Here is a 26,711-nt window from a genome sequence, read left to right as displayed (position 1 = left end):
CTGCCACCTTCTTGCTTCTCTGCTACAATATTGCTCTGAAATTACTGCTATCTTCTTACTAGCATCCCAGAGAGCAATAAAACAAAATCTCTATGTGTTTTCTCTTATCTCTTCTACCAAACATTATTGCAAAATTAAATTTTATTCTGCTACAAACCCCATGTGTTTAAATGGTGATACCAACAGGAAGCCACCCGGCGTTGAAATTAGCGGAAGACAGATTAATTCAATTTTTAAACAAAAAATGTGAATACAGCAAAGCTGGAGGTTTTATTTTAATAAAAGAAAATAAAACCACGAACAATATAATTTTGCACATTCATCTTAAAGTGCTTATTTGAACAGTACATTACGTTGTTATTAACAGTACATACATATTTATTTACAATAAGTAAACACTTATGGTCTAAGGGCTAAGATAACATGGTGATAGACATAAGACAACTAGTGAGTTTGGAATGTAAAAAAAAATACAATTGTGGAAGGTTTTTATTTCTGATATGATTATGGTAATATTACACTGATTTCAATCTGCAGTGCTGCACTGTTGCTTATTTATCTGTTATACTATTACTTATCACTCTGCTTCATTAGTTATGTCAAAGAATATATTGCACTGGAATACCTTCACAGACAATGAAGAATATACATATAAGAGGCAGAAAAAATTATTCAGTAAAAAGAGGATTTAGATTTCACCATGACCAACTGTGACTTAGTATACTTTATATTTAAATATATTTAAAGATAGTAATCACAATAGGCAGAGTTCTTTTACAGGCAGATTGTAATAACATGCAACTCTACATACAGTCATTAGTATCATATGAATCAAGGAAATGGGATAAGCCAACTACATCAGCGTAGATCCATATGCAGATAAGCCACTTGTGCAAGGAATCCTTAGAAAACTACATTCAGAATTTCTTGATTATAAATGTTGTGTTTTATTCATTTTTACAGTTGTTTAGATACATATAATAGAATTAGAGAAATGGTGTATGGAGAGATAGTGGGCAGGAATACAGAACATAAAATTATACATATCTAGTATAAATAAATTTGAAGCAACTGGACTAAACAAGTCCAGTTGCTTCAAATTTATTTATACTAGATATACCATGACCTGGATGAATGAAAATCTTCATAGACATAAAATTATACAACATTACTGACAAAATAAAGTAATTTGTTTTACCTTCAGCCAGAACTACTTGGTATATAGATCATTTACTTGTGTTAGAGTAGCATTTCTCTATATGGTGCATCTTTTGTTGAGTTTAACAGCTTCATTGGCAGCAAAGGATGGTCCCTTTTTTATAGAGCAAGTTAAACAGGAACTATGCCCCTGAAAACTGAAAGTCTCTCTTAAATTATATCACATAAATCTTATGTTGTTGAATCTAGTTCTTACACTGGGGTTTAACTATACTCTGCTACTAAAATCCATCTTCTCTAAGGAGCAGATTTGCAGTGTGGAATAAGCACACCACAGTAAAATTGCACCACTATTTATTCCTGTGGAATTTTTTAAAAGCATATGTATCAAATGGTGAACTGTAACTTTCAGCCATTGATAAATAAGCTTCTAAAAATCCCATAGGAATGAATAGAAAGTGGGTGAGCTCTTCACACTGATAAATCTGTCCCAAATATATATTTAATTCTTTAACAGCCTATTTTTTCACACTTCAAATACTCTATCCTTTGCAAATGTACTAATTTTTAATAAAAGCAACTTCCATAAGGTAGTGCTGCATGTTACCTAATCATCACTATTATCACTGTCATAATAATCATAGGCACTGCAATTATTGCTATCACATTGTGGACAGATCATTTTACTCATTTTAGGTTTGATGTTTGTATAAATGTGTCCAGCAGAGCATTTGTACCATTTCCCTAGTCTCAAAAGTTCTGTGTCAAGAGCAGATTTTTGGGCCTCTATTTGGCTGATTAGTTGTAGCTGTACTGGAATTTGCTTTACCTGAGCCTTTACAACATCCAGAGATAAGGCATATTCTTTGCTCATTTGTTTATAGAGATCTTGAATATTTTTAATGCAATCATCTGGTACATTGCTGTTTACTAAAAATGACTCTACATGAAGAGCCAATCTGTATAACTCATATTCATTTTGAAATATTTCATATTTTTTGGTAGAATTCATGATTTTTTTGGAAATAGAAGCAATGGACCCATCTACAACAGACTGCAGTGAAGGCACCTCATCTAGTTTGTTTTTTATTGCACCAAGCTTCAGCCACAATTGGATTTTCTCATTTAACTGCATTAGTGAATGAAGGGAAATTTGTCCTTCTTGCATTTGTTGCATGACCTGGCTAGCCGCTGGAAAGTGCTTTAACATATCTTCTTTTTCACTAAGGAACATTTCTAAATGATTAAGCCATTTGCTAGCTATTTTTTCCTTCACTGTTTCAATATCAGATAAAGTTTGTTTAATTAAGTTACCAAACCTCAAACTTTGCCTGATTGTTCTTGAGCATTTGGGACAAGATTTCAACTTGATTTCTTGGTCTTGTTCCGTGAGATTCATCCACTCAGAGAATTTTGTCACTTCAAAAAAATGAGGGCAGTCCATCAGTTTGACAAAGCGGGCATCTGGATCATCTTCTTTGCCAAAGAATAATTCTGTAACCTCTTCAGCATCACATATTCTGCATTTTTGCGGGCATGGCTCCCCACATAGGCCAATACATGGGTGCTTACATTTCAGTGATTTATTGCAGGGTTCATTGCATGGTTCCCTATCACAAGGCTCCCAGCAAAGCTTTGTGCACTTTTCGTGAGCACAACACCACCCACATAGCATTGTGCAAGGAGTACATGGATCACTGCACTTAGAGGTGCATTTCCCATGGAAACATTTCTTTTCACAAGCACGAATGCAGAAGCAGCCAGCTGCACACTTTTCTTCACAGCGGTGTGAACACAACAGAATAATGTCACAAGAATTGTTGCAGGAGTGGTGAAAACCTTGTTCCAAACAACTGCTGCAGCTACCTGGGCACAGGTGCCCACATGACAGCTTTTCTTCACATCTGACACTACATCGTATCTTAGTCCCATCTTTTTCTGCTTTAGACTTTAAGTGGCATAGGGTTTTCATTGTATGGCCACATTCCAGTGTAACAATTACCTTTTCAGGACAGTTGATTGTACAGGTCTGACCACACCATCGAACACATTTATGACCACATTGCAGAAATTGAGCACAGTGGACTTTACAAACAAAAGTATCAGCAGACTGTGAACATGGTATGTCTTGAATGTGCCCACATTTCTCAATCTGCTTTGGCACTGGTTGTTTACATTTTCCACAGGGTTCACTACACTTATTTTTGCACGTATGCCCATTTTCACATATAACTTTATGGCAAGGCTTATTACAGACATAGTCTTTATGTTCTGAATCATATGGGTGACAATTTAGTGTGCATACATGTCCGCAGGGTAGACGAAAATCACAAGGATACATGCAACCACCTTCTGGTACAGCTGTAAAGTCTTCTGCTTTAGAGACATAGGTTACCTTTTCTGGATGGTTTTGGCAGTAAAGTGGAAGCTGGCTACCTAGCTGTCTATTGGCTTTTAAGACATCATTAATTTTACTCCATAGAGGAACACTGGAAAGGAGCTGCATATTTCCTACACAAAACAATCCTTTCTTGGCTCTGGACAAGGCAACACAGACTCTGTTTGGTATTTTAAGGAAACCAACATTTCCTCTTTCATTGCTTCTCACTAATGAGAGTATTATAATGTCATTTTCCTCCCCCTGATACTTGTCAACTACACATACACGAACACCTTGGAATTTTGACTTTGGCATCAGTTTTTGTAAACAATGAAGCTGTCCAGAATAGGTTGTAAGAATTGTGATTTGAGATGGGTTATAGCCCTGATTTAGTAAATATGAACACAAACATTTCACAAAAACTGCTTCATGAGAGTTCTGGTAGCTTTTTCCTTCTTTGATATGATCTTCCTGGTGATTGTGGTCAATAAAAAACAAACTTGAACCAACACCCTAGTAAACGTAAAAGTAAACAAAGAAATGAGTTAAAGCATATTGTCGCCAGTAAAAAGATAAGGGTATCTTTTTTGACAGTTCTGCAATATAGTTTTATAAATATGGTATTAAAAATATAGTAGATCCAATCCATATATATTATACATATTGTCACAGTTATACAAAGTTGATTTCATAATCGATAAAATAGAGATAACAAAAGTCGAGTTACGTTGAGGTGAGGTTTTATTGATCCTACGTTTCGGTTTCTTACTGGAACCTTCGTCAGGGATGACTGTACAGCGTTTAGACCAGAGTTTAAAAGGGTCTTTTGGTGCCAAATGCACCGTTGCTAGGTTACAATGTGTAAACAAACGCTATGCAGGTAGTGCAAATAGAGTGAGAAGCAAAAAAGAATGAATTTTTACGTGTAATTAGGAACAATAGTTCACCTGAAACAGCAAAAGTACAACTAGAGGAAATGTACAATAGATTCCTGGAACGGGGCTACACTGACACCCAACTAACAGAACAATTACAGAGAGCCTTACAATATACCCAGGAGAAACTGCTACAAGGTAAACACGCCACATTGGACCGAGCAACCCCTATGATCTTTACGACAACCTATAAATCCACTTCACCGAACTTGTCTAAAAGCATCCACAGAAACTGGCCAATGATCTGCCAAGATGAGACTTTATCTTTACACGGTGCCAAGAAACCCATGATGGGCTACAAAAGGAACAGCAGCCTCAGGGACCTTCTAGTTAAAACAGACTTTAAAGGGATCCCTACCACACAGACGGATTGGCTCTCTGCACGCAAGAAATTAGGTTGCTACAAATGCCCGGACTGTGTGACCTGGAGATGCTTGCTCACGGGACCTGATTTTCCCCATCCCCATACCGGGAAACGACTCAAAATTAATCACAGATTGACTTGTACCTCTACATATGTGATATATATTATCACCTGCCCATGTGGCATGTACTACGTGGGCAAGACCATCACTACACTTCGTGAGCGTATTGGCAACCACCGTTCAGCTGTCAGCAAAGCACTGAAGGAAGAAAAAGCAGACCAACCGGTGGCCAGGCACTTCTTGAGGATGAAACACCCTCTACCAACGTTTAAATGCATGGCTATAGACTTTCAACCCCCCCCTCTCACGAGGGGGGAACAGAGATCAAGCCCTTCTCCAAAGAGAATCAAGATGGATCTACAAACTGGACTGTGTCAACCCCAGGGGACTCAATGAAACCTTGCCTCTGGGATGTTTTATCTAATCCAGGTGTCACATTCTATACCACTTCGGAAGTAGCAACAATAATGTCCTGTTCTTGCAACTTTGAATTGTAATAACTGCTGTAATTGCTATGTATTATTGTTACAATTGTTATATGGCTACAAAACTTTCTTACATGCTTTTCCCTCTACTCATTTCTAAACCTCTCTTTTCCAAACATGTGGATTTACGGCGGTCATTTGCCCACGAGTCGCAAATACCCATTCCTGTGCCTGTACGAGTTTAGGGTAGCAGGAGTACCCTATCCACCCAATAGATCATACCTTGTGCGCATAAGGTTATGTAAATAGCAGAACCCCGTTTGAAAACGCGCCCCGCGGGGGGCTCATACCCACTTTCTATGAGCACTAGCACCTTTGGCACTTATAACCCCGGCCCGCACTGCAGACCCTGGTTCGCCCCGCCCATTGTGACACTGGACCCTGCGGGGAGGGTATGCCCTGCTGGCTTAAACCGGCAGTGCCGTACCCCCCACCGGTCCTTGTCATACGCGCAGTATGCGCTTGGCCACGGGGACATTGCTGGGTGCAATCGGCCTAATATGGGGAACTATGGCAAAAGAAAATGCACGCTGTTGCTAGGGATACCGAGCACACGGCAACGCGCTCGCTACTGCCTCACAGTGGGTATTCGGAAGGTCCGCAGTCTTTGGGGTTTCTGCATATACTGAATGGGTATCACGGCACAGTTCTGATGGACGCTGGGTTAGGACATGCACAGGGGCCCCAGTAATGACGCTACACACATGTTTGATTCAATCTTTTTATTCATTCTTTTTTGCTTCTCACTCTATTTGCACTACCTGCATAGCGTTTGTTTACACATTGTAACCTAGCAACGGTGCATTTGGCGCCAAAAGACCCTTTTAAACTCTGGTCTAAACGCTGTACAGTCATCCCAACGAAGGTTCCAGTAAGAAACCGAAACGTAGGATCAATAAAACCTCACCTCAACGTAACTCGACTTTTGTTATCTCTATTTTATCGATTATGAAAAATTCCCGTGAGTGCTGTCACTTTGTTCTACTATATATATATATATATATATATATATATATATATATATATATATATATATATACAAAATCAAAATATAGTTGCACACCAGGTATTTTTCGGACCCATCTAGGACCTTTCTCAAGGTTCTCAGTCCGAGATGGGCACCGAAACGCCGGCCTGTTTTCTTTTTAATGATGCTAATTAAAAGTTATGTTTTTTTCTACTAAAAATACCTGGTGTACATCTATATTTTGATTTTGTGTATTACTAAGCTTGGATAGCACCCAGGTTTAATGATTTTTTGTTTGGTGTGCTTGAACTTTCAGACTTTGTATATATGTATATGTGTATATATATATATGTGTAAAAAATGCTGATGCACACCAGGAAAATTTTATCAAAAAAAAAGATACTTAGTTTATTTAGATCGACGTTTCGGTCCTCACCCGGGACCTTTATCAAGATATAAAATGTGCAAATAAACAGTGTTTATAAAGACTCACCCACCAGTTAACCACCACCAATATATATATATATATATATATATATATATATATAATGTAAAACTCATATTAAAGATAACATGCAATGTTTATAAATGTAACATCTGATATTACATTACATACTATAAAATATAATCAACTATGTTTACTGTGGTATGCTGTAACTACCTGTGTATTGAACTGTATGTATAGGACGTACATACTTCATTTTTTAGGATTTAAGTAGGTTTGGCATGGTGCCAGAGTGACTGGTGAATTGCTAATGTGGTGCCGTTATTCAAAGAGGGATACCATTCTCAGCCAAAAAATAATAGAGAAAGGTCCTAAATTGTGACTGAAATGTCGATTTTTGCACATTAAAGAAATTGTTATTTTTTCATCAAGACCTGTGAGTGCTCAGTCCTCTGTTTTCTGTATTTCCAGCACAGTACCTGGCACCCAGGCATTTTACCATTGTGGTGTGTGCCCTCCTTCTATTATGTTATATAGATGAAAGTGTTTTGCAATATGTTAAAGTCACTTTCATCTATTCTTACACACCATGTTTCCTGTATTTCCAACACATTACCTGGCACCCAGGCATTTTACCATTGTGGTGTGTGCCCTCCTTCTATATAGATGAAAGTGTTTTGCAATACGTTAAAGTCACTTTCATCTATTCTTACATACCATCCAGATTTAACTTTAAAATAGAACAAGAATTATTTTAAAAGAATTGATAGCACTGTATATAGATATAAATGTTCAACTTACCTTGATATTTTCAAAATGTTTAACAGATTCATGATTCTCCAACTTATCATAAATGTTTGGTGTTAAAAGTGTGGCAATTTCTGGCCTCATGCGATGCTGGAAAACACAAGTTTATAACTAAGTATTTCCAGTACCTGGCCTAGTGTGGTCTAGAGAACTATGTATAACCTGGTTTTTGAGAAACATGTTGTAAATGGTGATAAATAAATAGTTTTTTATACTATTACTATGATACTAATACTGACATTATTTAAGAGACAGTTGTTCTGATTCATTAGAACTGGTCAAAATTTCTTGTGAATTCTTTATAATAAACTTTTCACGTGGACAATAATACATATTCTAATGTAATTCAAGTATAAATAATAATGGCAGAAATTAATGCTAGAAAGGGAAGTTTGAGAACAAACTTCATGTTGGGTTGAAAAACGTGAAGTCACTAAATGAATTTGGATATGTTGTTGGCTCTGCAAACTTTTTCTAATCTTGGACCCACAGTTATATAGTAAAAACCACTGTGCAAAGTTTGGGACCCTGGTTTTAATAGTGTCTGAATGGCAGCAATTAAAATTTCAAAGTCAAAGAGTGACATCTGATTGAACCTGGAACTGCAGTTACTCAGTGACTAACTCTGCAAAGTTAAGGGACCCTAGGATTAATAGTTAAAGAACGGCAGCAGTTTAAATTTAAACCAATAAAAGTCAATTGGTGAATTGTGATTGGTGGTTGGTGGGTGTGCCCACTTTTTCTAACCTTCAGTTGAAGTCACCCAGTGACAAACAGTGGGCACCCTGGCATAAACAGTGTGAGAATGACAGCATTTTAAATTTAAACCAATAAAATTCAATGGATGAAATCTGATTGGCTGTTAGTGGCCCAACCCACTTTTCCTATTTTTGAACTGCAGTCCCCCAGTGACCAACTTTGCAAAGGGGAACACATAAAAATTGTGAGACTGACAGCATTTTACACGTCACCATTGAAAGTAAATGTGATTGGCTGTTGGTGGCTCTGCCCACTTTTTTCTAACTTTGAAAGGCAAATACATAGTGACTAACTTTGGAAAGTTTAATAACCCTGGAATTAATACTTAAATAATGGCATCAGTTTGAATATAAACCAATAAAATTTAATGGGTGGAAATGGATTGGCTGTTGGTGGCTCCGCCCATTTGTTCTAATCCTGAATATGTAGTCGGCCAGTGATTGACTGTGCAAAGTTTGGGAACTCTGACAAATAGTGTGAGAAAGGCAGTATTTTAAATTTAAACCAAAAAAATTAAATAGGTGAAGATTGATTGGCTGTTGGTGACTCCACCAACTTTTTAAAACCTAAAAATACAGTCCCCTAGTGACCCTGGTATTAACACTGTGAGAATTGCAGCAGGTTGAATTTCCCCATTGAAACTCAATAGTTAAAATCTGATTGGCTGTTGGTGGCCCCACCCACTTTTCTAACTCTGAACTGCAGTGACCTGGCGCCTAGCTCTGCAAAGTTTGTGGACCTTAGTATTAATATTTAAAGAATGGCAGCAGTTTAAATTTAAACATATGAAGTCTATAGGTGAAATCTGATTAGCTGTTGTTGGCCCCACCCACTTTTCTAAACTTGGAACATAGTCACCCAGTGACAAACTGTGCAAAGTTGGGGGACCTTGACATTAAACATGTGAGAATGGCAGCAGTTAAAATTTCCCCACTGAAAACAATGAAAGAAATGTGATTGGCTTTTGGGGCCCCGCCTACTTTTTCTAACCTTGAGTACGTAGTCACCCAGTGACCAACTGTGAAAAGTTTGGGGATCCTGGTCATACTGTGAGAATGGCAGCAGGTTGAATTTCCCCATTTAAAGTCAATAGGTAATATCTGATTGGCTGTCCGTGGCTCCACCCACTTTTTCTAACCTTGAACCGCAGTTACCTGGTGCCTAACTCTGCAAAGTTTGCAGCCCCGGCGTTATTATTGTGAGAATGGCAGCAGTTTAAATTTCCACCAAGTCAATAGGTAAAATCTGATTGGCTGTTCACAGCTCCGGCCATCCAACAATCATCATATTTTCATTCAGGCTCACCCTATGAGTATGTGATTCAAGTTTGGGGAGTGTAGCCTAAAATCTGTAAGATTGGCAGCAGTTTAAATCTCCCCATAAAAGTCAATGGGTGAAATCTGATTGGCTGTTGTTGGCCCCTCCCACTTTGGGGGCTGTAGCTTCAAAGGTGTAAGTGTGGCAGCAGTTTGAAAATCTTCCCTGTCAAAATCAATGGAAAAATTGGGGTGTTCGGAGCGGCGCCACAAAAAGACGTTTTTTTTTTGCACTTAATAAATACCAGACATTCAACGTTTTGAAACATAATTCAAATTTACATTTTTTTAGCAAAAACAAAACAAAACAAAAACCTCAAATCATGGAAAATATCTATCCTATCTATCATCCTATCATCTTTTAAGTACACACATATACACACGTGTATGTATGTATATATGTATAACTTTCTATGAGGCCATTCTAGCTTAAATGCCCCCTGAGGTGTCTTTCACAATGCTGGCCCCCCAGAGCTTACCTTTACAGTGCGGAGGGGGTCTAGGGGTGCTGCATCACTAGTACAGGGAGCGCTATTGAGTTACCTGTACTAGAAGAGCCAATTTTTTTCTGGTTTTAAAAACCGAAAATTCAGCTGTTACAGTTACCAGGAATGGCTTTTTGCCAACCTCATTAATTGTGGGGTGCTGCCACTTAAGGCAAGTATTTTACACACACATATTATATATATATATATTATATATATATATATAATATATATATATATATATATATATATATAATATAAAATACTGGTCCAGGTATAGGATTATCTGAAATGCTTGGCACTTGGGGATTTCTGGGAAAGGAATCTTTCTGTAATTTGGATTAATATCCCTTACTAAACTTAGTTAGAATCAAGTATAAATCAAGTACAAGTACAAAAAAATAGAATTGTGTATAATTGACTTATTTGCTTAAAATGGGAGATGGCCTTCTTGTCATTTAAAGCTTTTTGCATTACACATTTATGGATAAGGTTTTCTATACCTTTCCTAAAGCATCTAGTGGGAGGGGCACCAGTTTCCAGACTTGCCTAGGGTACAAGATCACCTGGTTCCAGCACTGATTTTAATTATAGTAACTTTAATCCATGCCATCCTCACTTATGGTTATAAATATATTTTTGTCTAATATGGTTTAAATAATAGCTTTTCATCTGTTGATGGAAATGATATGTAATAAAATAACTTTATTAGTTTAGAAGCGTCTTACTTACTTGGTAATTTAACCGAACGTATGGGACATTCATCCTGACTAGTCTCTCAAACATGGATACATCCAGATTAAAAGTTATTGCCAAATCATAAACAGTTGTGCTGGGGCGGAGCTGTGGTACAGAAAAACATTTTACTTCAGATCTCAATTCAATCTCAAATATACAGCATAATAAAAACGGATGAGGTGCTGTAGAACAAGAATAAAGGAACTATATTTTTGCACTTACAATGTCTATTCAGTGTTTGCAGTGTTAAAGTTGTCCTCCACTCAAAAGATTTTAGCACAATGAAAGAAAATGTAATTCTAAACTACTTTCCAATATATATAAATGTAATATTTGGTTTTAAAGGAGAAATAAAGGTATAATCACAGGGGGTGCCAAATGTTAAGCACCCCCCAGTGACTATAATTGCTCAACTGAGGCTTGGGTTCCCATTCTCTGTAAACTGCTTGTTCCTACATTGCAATCTTTTTCTGCTTGTTTAGATCTTCTCTAAAGACACTGGCTGGTGACCATGCACAGCAAAGTGAAAGCCTGCTCTTTGCTTCTAAGTTTAGCTTTTCACTATACTACACATGTGCACTCAACCTGGAACATAGATAACATCTGGAAAGAAAATATGATGGTGGTATGGAGCTCATACAGTAGTACCCTGAGACACTGCAGTTTTCAGCGAAGAGAAGCACCTCTCCTTTAAGTTATTTGTAAATTTAATAGCAGTTAAAACTCAGGATATGACTTTTACAACAGGGTAACAGAAGTATTGTCTCTTTCAGGTTTTAGCTTGTTCTCCAGATTTTTTATGGTTTTTAACACTGTTTCAGGAGTCAGAGCCAAGAGTGCAGAAACATACAGACAGATGCTGCTTTTAATTGAAATTAATCATACACATAAAACCACTGAAAATGTTAATTATTGTTTATTGACAAGTGTTTTAGAATATCATTTTTTAATATCGAAAACTAGTTTTTCTAGAGCCTTCCTTTAACCAATTAAAGTGCTCTGTTAGCCAAATATAGAACAATAACAGGCAAAGCCATCCAATAGATTATAAAGAGTATGACTGCTAGGAACAGTTAAATACATCAGGTATAAGTTTTGTTCAATCTGTTAAAAACTTTCCTGGCTGTCAGGAAAATGTTAGGACGTTTCAGGACAGTCAGTTCCTTTGTGTCAAGAATAGTGATGAGCAAATCTGTCTCGTTTCGCTTCGCCGAAAAATTCGCGAATCTTTCAAAAGATTTGCGATACAGGGAAAAATTTGCGAAATGGCAAAAATGTCGCATGTCAAAAAAAAATTGTCACCCGTGACTATTCTTTTGTTGCCCGCGGCTATTCTTTTGTCGCCCGCGGCTATTCTTTTTTGACATGCAGCAAAATTTTTTCGCCGCAAATCCATGCCTGGCGAAATATTTCGCCCATCACTAGTCAAGAACAATTATTTCAGCATTATACACCTCTAAAAGTAAAATGTGACTTTGGAGGTCTATTTTTTTCAATTATTATTTATATTATTTAAAAAGCTACATTTCCCATTCAATTCTCTTCTATAAGGACTCCAAGGTCCTTTCCCAATATGGATTTTCCTAGTGCAGTCCCATTAAGGGTATACGGGGCTTGCATATTTTTACATCTCAGGTGCATGACCTTACATTTATCCACATTAAATCTCATCTGCCACTTAGCCGCCCAGATTGCTAGTTTGTCAAGATCCTGCTGCAAAGATGCCACATGCTGGATAGAACTGATTGGGCTGCAGAGTTTTGTGTCATCTGCAAACACTGATACATTACTTATATTACCCTCCCTTAAGTTAAACAAAAGTGGACCCACTGAGAACCTTACTCCAAGCAGATAATGTACCATTAACCACCACCCTCTGTACCTCATCATAAAAAGCAATGCTGATTACTGCTCATAATGCCATTCTCCAGAACATGTCAATTTGTGAATTGTATATAAATATTACACGAGCCATGAAAATGCTGTGAAATATATCTTTATACATGATACTTAGTGATTTTATCAGCTATAATTGGTGCTTATTCTTACTTTAGTATTATAAAACATAATTTACCCCCTTGGTCTTGTTACTTATGATATCCTAGTATTTTATCTATCCTTATATCCTTATATTTTATCTATCTATTTTTATAATCATACCTGTTGATAATATATCCTTATTTCCTTATATTTTATCTATCTACTTTTATAATCATACCTGTTGGTGATCACCAATTAAAATAAGATGCTGACAGCCTGAACTTATAGAGGTAAGGATGTGTGCTTCTAGCACTTCTGCCGCTTCTTCGACTACAACAATTTTAGGCTGAATGCTCTGGAGAAGTCTTCTGTATTTAGCTGCACCTATCACAATTAAAAAATACATGGAAGTTACTTAGTGCTAATATATATATATATATAATTAAGAATACGTCTATGAAGATTTTCATTCATCCAGGTCATGGTATATCTAGTATAAATAAATTTAAAGCAACTGGACTTGTTAAGTAATCATTGAATCAATGATTACTTAACAAGTCCAGTTGCTTTAAATTTATTTATACTAGATAATTAAGAATACCTTTCACTAAAATATTTTTCCTGAATTGTAAGAAATAATACATATCTAGCCATAAGCACTTTTGCTTTTGGACTCCATTGCACATGCAAAAATGGAAGTTCTAGTACTAGCATATAGTATTAGGTATATCAGATGCAAGTTAATGTTTTTAAATGCAATATTTATTTGACCAGTATTAGCCTCAGTTTACTTGGGAACATGATGACTACCAGACCTCAAATATATTTTTTAAAGGATCTGTAAATATCTGTACCTGTTGTAGTCATGCCAATAATATCTGCATCCCCCAACGTTAAAAGATCCTCATGAGTTCTTAGCTCTCCCATTCTGTTAATAACTATCTGGTACATATTTTCATGCGTGAAAATCTGGTTTCGAATATCAGTGAGATACTTTGATCGCCACCACCTAGAACAGAGGGTACTTTGTTAACAAAGCAGTGTTGTATGTATGCATGTACAAGTTAGGTCCATAAATAGAGACAGAGACAACTTTTTTCTAATTCTGGTTCTGTACATTACGACAATGAATTTTAAATGACACAACTCAGATGCAGTTGAAGTGCAGACTTTCAGCCTTAATTCAGTCGGGTGAACAAAACAATTGCATAAAAATGTGAGGCCACTAAAGAATTTTTTTTAACACAATTCCTTCATTTCAGGGGCTCAAAAGTAATTGGACAAATTAAATAACTGGAAATAAAATGTTCATTTCTAATACTTTGGTGGCAATGACAACCTGAAGTCTTGAACTCATGGACATCACCAGATGCTGGGTTTCCTCCTTTTTAATGTCCTGCCAGGCCTTTACTGCAGCGGCTTTCAGTTGCTGTTTGTTTGTGGGCCTTTCTGTCCAAAGTTTAGTCTTCAACAAGTGAAATGCATGCTCAATTGGGTTCAGATCAGGTGATTGACTTGGCCATTCAAGAATTTTCCACTTCTTTGTGTTAACAAACTCCTGTCTGTGTGTTTTTGTCCATCTGTATCATGAAACGCCGCCCAATCAATTTGACTGCATTTAGCTCGATTTGAGCAGTGAGTATGTCTCTGAACACCTCAGAATTCATTTGGCTGCTTCTATCTTGTGTCACATCATCAATAAACACTAGTGTCCCAGTGTCACTGGCAGCCATGCACGCCCAAGCCATTACACTGCCTCCACCGTGTTTTACAGATGATGCAGTATGCTTTGGATAATGAGCTGTTCCACACCTTATCCATACTTTTTTCTTGCCATCATTCTGGTGTAGGTTGATATTGGTTTCATCTGTCCAAAGAATGTTTTTTCAGAACTGTGCTGGCTTTTTTAAATGTTCTTTAGCAAAGTCCAATCTAGCCTTTCTATTCTTGAGTAGAGATGTAGCGAACTGTTCGCCGGCGAACTAATTCGCGCGAACATCGGGTGTTCGCAAGTCCGCAAATTCGCGAACTTTTCGTGATGTTCGCAATTTGGGTTCGCCGGCACCGAAAAAATCGCAAAACTTACGATAACGGTACGAATGCTCCGAAAAAGTCGCAAAACTTACGATAACGTTACGAATGCTCCGAAAAAGTCGCAAAACTTACGATAACGTTACGAAAGCTCCGAAAAAGTCGCAAAACTTACGATAACGTTACGAAAGCTCCGAAAAGTCGCAAAACTTACGATAACGGTACGAATGCTCCGAAAAAGTCGCAAAACTTACGATAACGGTACGAATGCTCCGAAAAAGTCGCAAAACTTACGATAACGTTACGAAAGATCCGAAAAAGTCGCAAAACTTACGATAACGGTACGAAAGCTCCGAAAAAGTCGCAAAACTTACGATAACTTTACGAAAGCGCCGGAAAATACGAAAAAGTCGCAAAATTACCGATCATTTCGAAAAACGGCGTGTGTCAATTTTTCAGAGGTTTTTGCCCTTGATCCCCCTCCTGCATGCCACTGTCCAGGTCGTGGCACCCTTTAAACAACTTTAAAATCACTTTTCTGGGCAGAAATGGGTTTTCTAGGTTTTAAAGTTCGCCTTCCCATTGAAGTCTATGGGGTTCGCAAAGTTCGCGAATATTCGCAATTTTCGGCGGAAGTTCGCGAACAGGTTCGCGAACTTTTTTTTTGAGGTTCACTACATCCCTATTCTTGAGGCTTATGAAAGGCTTGCACCTTGCAGTGCACCCTCTGTATTTACTTTCATGCAGTCTTCTCTTTATGGTAGACTTGAATATCGATACACCTACCCCCTGGAGAGTGTTGTTCACTTGGTTTGCTGTTGTGAAGGGGTTTCTCTTCACCATGGAAATGATTCTACGATCATTCATCACTGTTGTTTTCCATGGATGCCCAGGTCTTTTTGCGTTGCTGAGTTCACCAGTGCTTACTTTCTTTCTCAGGATGTACTGAACTGCCACTTTGCCACTCCTAATATTGAAGCAGTTTCTCGGATGGGTTTTTTTCTGTTTTCGCAGCTTAAGGTTGGCTTCTTTCACTTGCATGGAGAGCTCCTTTGACTGCATGTTGTCTGTTCACAGCAAAATCTTCCACATGCAAGCACCACACCTCAAATCAACTCCAGGCCTTTTATCTGCTTAATTGATAATGACATAACAACGGACTTGCCAACACCTGCCCATAAAATAGCCTTTGAGTCAATTGTTCAATTACTTTTGAGCCCTTGAAATTAAGGGATTGTGTTAAAAAATGCTTTAGTGGCCTCACATTTTTATGCAATTGTTTTGTTCACCCCACTGAATTAAAGCTGAAAGTCTGCACTTCAACTGCATTTAAATTGTTTAATTTAAAATTCATTGCGGTAATGTACAGAACCAAAGTTCTTGTCTCTGTCCAAATATTTATGGAACTAACTGTATGTTTATATTTATATAGCGTTACTTATGTATGCAGCACTGTACAGCAGAACAATAAATTAAAGAGGGTCATTACAGTAATAGATACAAATAAATAAAAAGTATGATAAAATTGAAATAAATACAAAGTATTAAAAGGTGAAAGAAAGGGATGGATTTTGAAGGTAATGTTCAACTGCTTGGTTGCGCCCCACGCTACTGTTGCTGTTTCCTGACCGATTAGTCTGTGGTATTCAGAATAAGGCCTTGCAGTGCCGGCTTCTCACTGAACCTAACCTCATACTTGCAGCTGCGAAAGCCTTGGCTCCAGGAACTGCACTTTTAAACACTAAGGAAATTCACCATACAGCAACCAGAGTGCATACTATAAACTCCAAAAAGGAGATGACATTAATTTCCTAAACAGCAAGCCAAAAGACTATTTTGCAACAATTGCATCACTATTTACACCATGTATTGGATGTGGTGGTCAGCATAGATGCATCCTTTCAAGAATGCTGTCATTACTGCAAAAAAAATGGCCTTGTAATATGTGTTTGCAAAGCAAGGGTTTATCAGGAAAAGCAAAGTTATGTAAAGTTTTTACAAAACAATTTACCAACAAATAAAGGGGCAGCCACTGGAACAGTAGTCTGATTATGAATACCAATTAAATACAGAATTTGCTTCACAAGGGAGCAGTAACCCATATCAAATGCAGATAATAGGTCAAGGACGATTAGAATAGAGAAATGACCTTTGGCTTTAGCTGGGAGATCTATATCACTTTAAATCATTTTTAGTTCTTCTTACATAATATCTGGATAAACTGCAATTAACAATACAGATATACATTGATGTAAGTAAATAACACTCGTAGGAGAAAACAAAAAACATGCATCATTTAATCCTGGTCCTAGTGGTAATAATGCAGAATCCCTTGTGCAGCATTAGAGGAAGAGATGTGAGCAGAGGTGGTAATTGAAAAGAGATGTTGTATGAAAGCTTTCTCATTTAACAGAGATAAGTGGGAATAGGTAAAACCTTATCAAGCAAGACTTGATGTAAAACTTCCTTCTTCTTATACCTATATATTTCCCATCGTTTGCGAAGTGGAACAAGCCAAAGATTCTGAATTTCATTGCAAGCTCTCTCATCCATATGGTCTGTCTTTTCCAGCTCATACTTCATCAACTTTTTCAGTTTCTTTTTCATATCACTGGGTATCTGTAAAACATATATATATATATATATATTCTGTACATTTTGTACATTTATGTACATGTTGCCAAGTTCTAAGCACTTGTTTTATATGTTTTTTATTTTAAATGTCCATTAACAGACTCTGAAGTATCCAAAAGTAAACATTCTATGAACAGAGTGGTACAGTGTTTACAGGTCTACTGCAACTTGTAGGCAGAAAATTAGCCTAACTGCTATGTAACCATGTAAAAAGCATGTTAGGAGCTTTATAACAACCAGCATGGAACACATTGTACAGTGGCCATAAACAAGGTTCTAGACCAGGCACTAACCTCCCATTCTTCCTGATCTGTGCATTGATCATCACTGTCCTGTTCTTCTGGGTCAAATGCAAGAATCTCATTTTTGACTTGAGCAGCTCTCTTCCGTGCTATAATGAGCTGCTGTTTGATATCATCCTCTTCATCAATCATACGTTCAGCTTCTGCAAGTTCTGCCTCTTCATTAATTTTAATAAAATCTTTGTCATCATCTTCTTGATAAGCTCTGGTATTTACACTGTCTGAAATTAATGAAAACAAATATTGGCAGTTATTCTCGTTTTGTGAAGTAGAGCAATTGTCAGCAATTTGCATATTGTGCAGAATGTCAGATGGTGATATTTACTTATTTACTTAAAGGAGTTAAATTAATGCCGCAACTAATTTGCTATAGGATGTATTTTAGATACATTTACTTCTCAATATTTACAGTAATTTTGTTGTAAGATACCTCCCTGATCTACTTTCACATATGTAATACAGGTAAATGTTGGCTTTTCAAAGTAGAAGTGTATTTCTTTTTTTTTGTTTTTTGTATTTTCTTTTACATTTTGCCTCTTTCTAACTAGAATTTATTATATATATATATATATATTTTTTTTTTTTTATTTTATTTTTTTTTTTATATTATTAATCCTAATAACCAAGTTTAAAACTCACCACTAGAGACCAAAGTTAAAGTTTGAAACCAAAAATAGCAAAAGTCTTAAAATAAACAGTTTATAAACTATACTACACATTAACTTGAAGGAGAAAAATCCCCTTTAATGAATTAAACATTAAAGGAAAAATATACCCCCTTTGACTCGAGCTTCTTCAGTTGGGCTACTATAAACATATTACATAAACACTATCTATGTAATGTTTTTTACAAAGGCAACTTTTCTGGAAGTTCAGTAATGTTTATGTACCTTTTCTACATAAGCTTAACTGTATGAACTTGTATCAAGAAAGGGGTACATTTTTTTCTTTTACAAGACATACTTACCGCTTTCATCCATAAGAGCTTCTCTTTCCCAGTTTACTAAATCTAATAAAACAACGAGAAGTATATATTTATTTGTTTTCTACAAAACTGTAATATACACACCCCATTTTAAAGTGACTGCCTTGCAGGGATAATCATTAGTGATGTGTTGACCTGCAACCTGAAAGTATACTCAATGGCCAAAGTTAAACCCACTTCCCCTTTGAGGAATAGAATCCTTCCTAAGGAATGCTTATAAACATTTCTCAGTATTTTTGATCAGTGATAATAAAAACAAGCACTTCTTCTAGTAAGGTAGTAAAATATTTCTAGGAGGGAATGCTACCTTCTATTGTTTGCTTTACATCTCGATGAACTAAAGATATTCCCAACCATTCTACAATGACACTGGATGTCCGTGGTGATGATGATAGGGGATCTGCAATACATGCCTGTAAGAACAATGTAAAAAGGACCAATGTAAAAAATGTATTAGTATTGTTGTTTTGACAGTGACAATTTGTCATTTGTTCAAAGGAATGACACAACAGAAAGGAAATACTTACAACACAATATATGGGCAGATTTATTACTGGTAACAAATCTGTAAATGCTCTTTAAGGCTGCTCCTTCTTTTAATCATTAGGGTAAGTTACCAAAAGCTGCATCTTACATACATATGTGTGTATGTGCGTAGGTACATATACTGGTATATAATATATCTATAATCATTTTACATAATATTGAACGAAGTTTACCACAATAACCTCTACACACCAGTTTTGTGAGAAAATTAACAAATTGATGCTAAAATAGTACATACAAGATTTTTACAATTATACTGACTGTTCGCTTAACTGCTCAATAAAGTTGGAGGAGTGTGCTTTGTAACTTTAGTGCCCTATCTATACATCACATGGCACCTTGAGCATATCTTGCTTAAACATACATAAGCTCAAAGCTTAACTAACTAAATCACTGCATATTGCAAAGATTAGAGAGCTAACTACCTTTCAAGATCCCTTGAATGCAATGGATCTTAGACAGTATAGTTAATAGTAAGCCTTTAAAGAAAATAAAAAAAACAAAATATACTGGACATACAATAAATATCTTGGGTGTTTTTAGAATGATTAGTCCTTTACTGACTGCAAAAAAAATGCTTATCAGTACTGTCAAAGTGATCATGCTTAGATTCTTAGTAAGATCAGGGATCATAAGGCAGGATGCACTTAAGAATAGCATGACTCCAAAATAAGTAAAACCATTAGACCTCTAGTTTGGCATAAGTAGGTTCCCTATTGATGAGCCCTAGTGATTTTGTACATATGATCTCTGAATAGTGATTGCCTACAGTGACGTTCATGTCACCCTGGTTGTGGGGTACAAACGCGATCTGTGACAATATCCAGGTTTTACCTAAGTAACTGCACTGCACATGTGACATAGCTGTAAAAGGGTAGATTTGCTCAATGGGCAGAAAGTGGTAAGTATTTGAAATCTTTAAAAGGCATTTTCCATAAGAGCAGTGCTCCATTATAAATTGATTGGGATACCCACAAATTCAACCTACTGTAGGTTGGAATAATATTTCTGAACACTATTGCTCAGTAAAATTTTTGTGGGACAAATATATGAACATGTAATAATAAATATAAAATATAAATATATTATACTTTCACGGTTTTGTTACATGGAGACATTGCTCAGGATGCTAAAACCTGACAAATATTGCTCACTTAAACATCTGGGTCCATGAGTATAATTTGTTTCAACAGATAATTGAATCTTCTCAAAGCAGTTTCCTGGAATATGCCTTTGCTCTTGTTTTGTTGTGATTCTCACCTAAGCAACTGATCTCTCAGGGTTTGCCAAACATGTAATTACTAAGCCTTAATAACACAACTGAAAGCACTAGCTGAAAGTTCTAGGAAAAATAGCATTATTAACAGCTTGCAATGCAGAAAAACTCTTTGTTGAATAGATACTCTGAAGCATATATTAAATTTAAGTATTTTCTTAAATCGCCCATAGACTCCATTATCAGCAAATAATTAAAATTTTTAGAAATGATTTCCTTTTTCTCTGTAATTATAAAACATTACCATGTATTTGATCCCAACTAAGATATAATTCATCCTTATTGGAGGCAAAGCAAGCCTATTGGACTTATTCAATATTTAAATGATGTTTGGCAGATCTAAGTTATGGAGATCCAAATTACGGAAAGATCCCTTATCAGGAAAACCCCAGGTCCCAAGCATTCTGAATAACAGGTCCCATACCTGTACTAGATATATCCTGCACTACATTCATGGAAACAAGCAAGAGAGCTGAGATCTAATCAGCTCCTACCCTAGCTGTGCTTTAAAGACCCAGGAAGTAAGAATCAGCTCATAGGGCATTACTTAAATATAGTATAATCACATCTTTTCCAGAAAAGGATTTTGAAGTTAGTAGTCCTTTACATAAATGTGCTGTTATATCGAACCAATTTGTTTTACAACCGTTACAGCACAGTTTAAGTTTTAGAAGTCTTTCCTAGGGTTATATCCATAACAATGGATAAAAGTTAAGAATTATTATGGTAGCAGAACCCCTATCTCTCTTTAATACTAAATGGTCAGCTTCCTGGTGTGTATGTGCAGCCCTATACACTAATAAAGACCAAAGGTATTTTATGAGATTTTAGTTCTCCCTAAAGCACTGTAAAAAACTAGCTGTAAAGTAGCAGAAGGCACTAACGCAGTAACTCATTGTTTTCTGCAAATTTGATGCATAGTATTATTTAAAAAGTACAAAAGTGATGAAAATAATTGCCAGTACAGGTATGGGTTCTATTATCCAGTATGCTCAGGACCTGGAGTTTTCTGGATAATGGGTCGTTCTGTAATTTGGATCTCCATACTTTTCCTAAAAAATCATTTAAATATTAAATAAACCCAATAAGATTTGTTTTGCCTCCTAGATGGATTAATTAGATCTTAGTTTGTATCAAATACAAATTACAAGTATGAGACCTGTTATACAGAATGTTTGGGACCTGGGGTTTTCCGGATAAGGCATCTTTCCATAATTTGGATCACCATACCATAAGTCTACTAAAAAATCACTAAACATTAAATAAACCCAATAGGGTTGTTTTGCCTCCAATAAGGATTTATTATATCTTAGTAAGTATCAAGTTCAAGGTACTGTTTTATTATTAGAGGGAAAAAGGGAAAAAATAAAAAATTAGAATTATTTGATTAAAATGGAGTCTATGGGAAATGACCCTCTCGTAATTTTTAACTTAATGGATCCCATACCTGCACTGTTTTATTGTTACAGAAAAAAAGGAAATAATTTTTAAAAATTGTAATTATTTGATCGGAACACAGCACTGCATATGCACTGCACAGTACAGCTGGTTTCAAATATGGGCATTTTACATATCTAGATATTGAAATGTGCTCACTTTTTGACATTTGAAACCTGGCATTTAGGTAATACAGCAGACCTGTAAAAACAATTAACTCAAGAATACCTTTTGTGACATAAGACTGGAGAAATGATGACAAGGTATGTAATTTTCCAAAGTGTTTTCATGCAGAACTCCTTTGGTGGCACTCAGCAGAAGACATGCCTTTTCCATCAATATTTTCTGAACATTTCTCCTTTCATTTGAGAGCTAAATCCAGAAAAAAAGTAAATTTTAATTGCTTTTCAATATTGGCATACAATATTTATTTATAAAATAATATTTATTATTTGTTAATAATGCAGAAATAAAACAGTTAAAATGGGAAATTAGCTTAACTGCTTTATTAGCCCTTGACTTTTGTTCAAATCTTTCCTGGTTTCTGAATTTGTGATGTTCAAGCTTTCATTAGGAGTCAATGCATGCAGTTTTAGAGGCAACAGTTGAGCAGAACAATTTATCCAGCTACAGTATAATTAAAGTCTGCCTGGCATCATACTGAGTTTAATCCTTTTGTAATTGGGATAACCATTAAAACATCCCTTAACAATTATGCCAAATCAAAAGAAATTTATTTTCAGTTTGTTATATTTTTTAAGAATGTTAAAGCAGGCTCTATCCCTTTAATAAAGACAAAATAATACTCACAATTACACCAATTATCCAAATATAGACCATGGGGCACATTCATGAAAATGCAAGTTCGAAACCCGAATGGGACAAATTCGGATTGGATACGAAAATTTCTGAAGATCTCAAATATCACGAAAATGCTTACTAAAAAATCATATTAGTCACGAAAATATCGTATTGGCAATCCAAAAGTCCGGAAATTTTCGTACCAAACGATTGTAAACAGCGGGAAAACCTTTCGGATTTTTTCACGCAAGCGTATTAAAAAGTCACATGGGCGCCGAAAAAGTTGCGCAAGACTCGGAGCGTTCAAATGAATGCTCTGAGCGTTCGTGTCTTAATAAATCTGCCCCCATGTGTGCTTTTGTGTGACTACTGCACATATAAGAAATGTGGACGTGTCTTTATGCGATTGTTACTTACAGACATAGCTTGCTTTGGGGGCTTGGTAAGCAAAAGAAATGGAATCCCAATATAAAAACTTCCTGCATAGTGAAACAATACAACTGGTATTCGACAACTAAAATGAACATTGTATTATTGGTGCATAATAATCAAAGAAGTGTGCTCCATCCATAGACTAATATAAGAAAGACCTTTCTCTGTGAACATTATGTACTTGCTTGGAATTGACTTACCTCTGCATGCATGGCTCTCATATACCCTGGCAGATTTGCATTGCTTTTTTTGCTACGAATTTTGGAGAGGGAACAGTTTTGCAAAATCTCACTGCTGCTTCTTGATCCCACTCTTACTATGTTACAAGCCTTATATTTTAGAATTCCTGAAAATCAGCAAAATATACAAAAGAGGTGATTTTTTTTAATGCAACTTCTGTAGAAAGGCTTTTAAAATACAAGCTTGTATTTTAACAAGGGCTTTATAATTGTCCAAAACATGACTATATTTTTTAAGTTTAAATATGTGATGAATGTAAAAGAATATCAAGGGTTTGAAAGCAGGTTAAAGGAAATGCCAAAAAATATTGTTGCATTGTTCAATAACATACTACAATATCATTTTTTTCATGTGCTTAATCTTTATATGGAGCATCTCTTATTCACATGTGGTGCTAATGGAAGCTTATTTTGAACTATATGGCCACCCTGAGATCAAGCTTCCCTCTAGCCACTGGCATCTGACACTTGAAATGTAAATATTTACATAAGCATAAATATTTACATTAAATCCTTTTCCCCATAAGACTAGTTCTCAAACTTCAGGCATGATTACCCAAGTGAGGCACAAAGTACTAGATGGTCCACCAGTTATGATGCATTGCAACTTATGTATCTGTTAAAGTTTTCATGAGCTTAAAGGGAACCTTAGCAAATACAGGGTCGAAAGACCTTAGCCTTAAAGGACAACTAAAGCCTAAAAAAGAATATGGCTAGAAATGCTTAGCTATGTGTTTTGAGCCCTTGTACCAGCCCAAAGCCACTAACACTCTATAGAAATAAAGATCCATGCCCCTGAAGATGCCCACAGTAGCTCTCCATCTTTTGCCTTGCCCAACTACTGCACATGCTCAGTTTGCTCTTGGCTGATGTCACTGACCTGAGCTTAGGGACCGACTCACAATATTCCTCTTTCCTATGCCGGCTTGGTCTAGTCACTGCCTGGTCACTATTAAACATGCATACAAGCCAACCAATCACAGTCCTGTCTGGCTGCTCCCTAAAAAACTCCAGTCCTGCTCTGGCACATTGAGCTTGGGGCTACAATTTAACTGAATCCTTATTGTGTGACTTTTCTTTCCGCCTTATTAGAAAGGATGGAAACATTGTGCTGAATTCAGTTTCTCTCAAGTTCTGTCAATTATTTTAAAACATAAAAATAGGTTGATTCTATCACTTATATACCATAGAGTGAAAACACCATATACCGCTCCCACATAGGGGACAAACATAACTAAACACAACTTATTGTATACAAAGCAAAGTCAATGGAGATTCCTGCACTGAGCGGTTATTATATAGAGAACACAAGCTATGGCTAAAGGTTCACTCACTTTACTTATACAAAACAGCCCATCTGGGAATAAACTGCCCCATTGCAAAGGCTTTTCTATAAGTAACATATTGATTTGCATCTTATGATCTCCCCCATGTCTAATGTACAGAGCATTATTGCCTTCAGTTGTGGGGATACAAACAATAACCTCTCATAGTGTTTATGAAGCAGTTGCATGGGGTTTGTGTGCATTACACACGGGGAGAGGCCAAACTGTGCCAGTAGGTGTATAGGCAGAACAACATGATACGTACAGGGGAACCTCTGCACAAACACTATGTTCCTTCCCAGGCATGCTGATTTGCATATGCAAAGTGACTGGCACTGAGCTCAGAGTTTGTGCTCTCACTATAATAAACAGGCTGTGTATGGAACCCCCAGTCTGCTCAGCAAACTCTTGAGTTGAAAAGTGCTTTGGTTGAGTTATAACTCTCAACTTGACATGAATGTCAATGTACGTTATTTGTAGAATGATAACATCCAGATGCTTTTTTTTTAGAAAGTACAGTAGTTTTCTGCTAGATTGAGGAAAGTATGTACATGATGTGCTATAATCCCATGTGTATAATAGGGCAGCACTAGTTTATATGTACCTGTACCCATGATGCACCTGTGTCTCTGTGCAAATGGGATTGTTTGGCCAGTATCATTTATGGGAATCCCCTTAGTACTGTGTAGAGGTTGAAGAAAAAATTATAGATGCAAGAGAATTGACCAATGAGAATGCTAATTAGGTTCCCAGCACTATATCAGCCATTTTAATATTTTATCTTACATATAGAGATAATTACGTCATTTTTCCCTTCATTATATGGCACAGGAATCAGACATGGGGATAAAGGGACAGACTTGTTCAGTGCTGGGAAACTGTGCTTATTGCTCCCAACTCCAATTGCAGGAACAGAGAACAGGGAGCCGGATTTACTCACATCAGCTGGGATTCTCATTGGAGGATTATTTTGCATATTTATGCAGCAACTGGCTTTGTGCTGTTGATTTGATAATTTACTATGTTCCCTAAGATCCACCTCCCAACAGCAGCCCAGAGAAAACTGAGCATGTGCAGGAGCCAGATCTTATAGAAGATGGTCTAGCAAAGTAACAACATGGCAGCCCCCTGTGGACAATTTTGAAAGCATAAATCATTATTTTAATTAGGCTTCTCAATCCCTGGGCTTATGCAGTAAGTTGATAATGTTTATATCTATGTTTAGTATACAAAATACAGCATTTCTAATGATTTTCAATTTTAGACTTTAGTTGTCCTTTAAGGGCTGAAAATGATTTCTGTTATCCATCTAGCCATCCTAAAATGTCCATGGCATCTGCATGCTAGTTAAAATACTTACCTTCAAGAAACTGGTCAAGGGCGTGGTTGGTAAAGCATACAATCAAAATTGGATTTTTCCCAGTTTTCCAGAGATCTGAATTTGCCAAAAGAGTATGTACAATTTTCAGGCCAACGTATGTTTTACCTTTATTAGAAACAGAAAAGCAATGAATTAATGTTTCAAATGTTATAATTTTTGGGTGGAGAAAATGTAGAATTACATTTGTATGTGCACTGGTAAATTATTCCCTCAGTACAATCCCATGCATTTGTTGATGCAAAAAAAGAATAAATGCAGAATCCATATATCACAACATGATTCATTTTCAATAAATGTGTTTCACTTCCTTAAATGTGCTTTCCTCCGCCTGGCTACGAATATGTATTCAGTATAGTGATAATGGTGACATTGCAATAGAGCAGGCACAAGCAATGCATGTTACATATTTATCTACATAAGAACCATGTGCTGTTGCAAGTTA

At 36.4% G+C, this 26,711-nt stretch overlaps 1 protein-coding gene across 2 annotated transcripts in view; it reads right to left on the bottom strand.

Moving 5' to 3' along the window:
* Positions 1–245: 245 nt before the first annotated feature.
* znfx1.2 (zinc finger, NFX1-type containing 1, gene 2) overlaps positions 246–26,711 on the bottom strand; it is a 58,903-nt gene continuing 32,437 nt past the window's right edge. For both annotated transcript variants that reach the window (XM_012965035.2, XM_031904114.1), the window contains 12 exons: positions 26,249–26,374; positions 23,525–23,670; positions 22,320–22,463; positions 19,140–19,245; positions 18,815–18,856; positions 17,839–18,068; positions 17,391–17,530; positions 13,735–13,889; positions 13,119–13,264; positions 10,895–11,005; positions 7,597–7,692; positions 246–4,051 (listed from right to left, as the gene is read on the bottom strand). In XM_012965035.2, coding sequence (XP_012820489.2) covers positions 1,766–4,051; positions 7,597–7,692; positions 10,895–11,005; positions 13,119–13,264; positions 13,735–13,889; positions 17,391–17,530; positions 17,839–18,068; positions 18,815–18,856; positions 19,140–19,245; positions 22,320–22,463; positions 23,525–23,670; positions 26,249–26,374 — 3,728 coding nt within the window. In that variant the 3' untranslated portion in view covers positions 246–1,765. The remainder of the gene's footprint in view (positions 4,052–7,596; positions 7,693–10,894; positions 11,006–13,118; positions 13,265–13,734; positions 13,890–17,390; positions 17,531–17,838; positions 18,069–18,814; positions 18,857–19,139; positions 19,246–22,319; positions 22,464–23,524; positions 23,671–26,248; positions 26,375–26,711) is intronic.

The sequence above is a fragment of the Xenopus tropicalis genome, chromosome 6 (assembly GCF_000004195.4).
Source record: "Xenopus tropicalis strain Nigerian chromosome 6, UCB_Xtro_10.0, whole genome shotgun sequence".
In the NCBI taxonomy this organism is placed as follows: domain Eukaryota; kingdom Metazoa; phylum Chordata; class Amphibia; order Anura; family Pipidae; genus Xenopus; species Xenopus tropicalis.
Note: the sequence above shows the minus strand (reverse complement) of the source record. Positions and strands in the feature narration are given on the sequence as shown.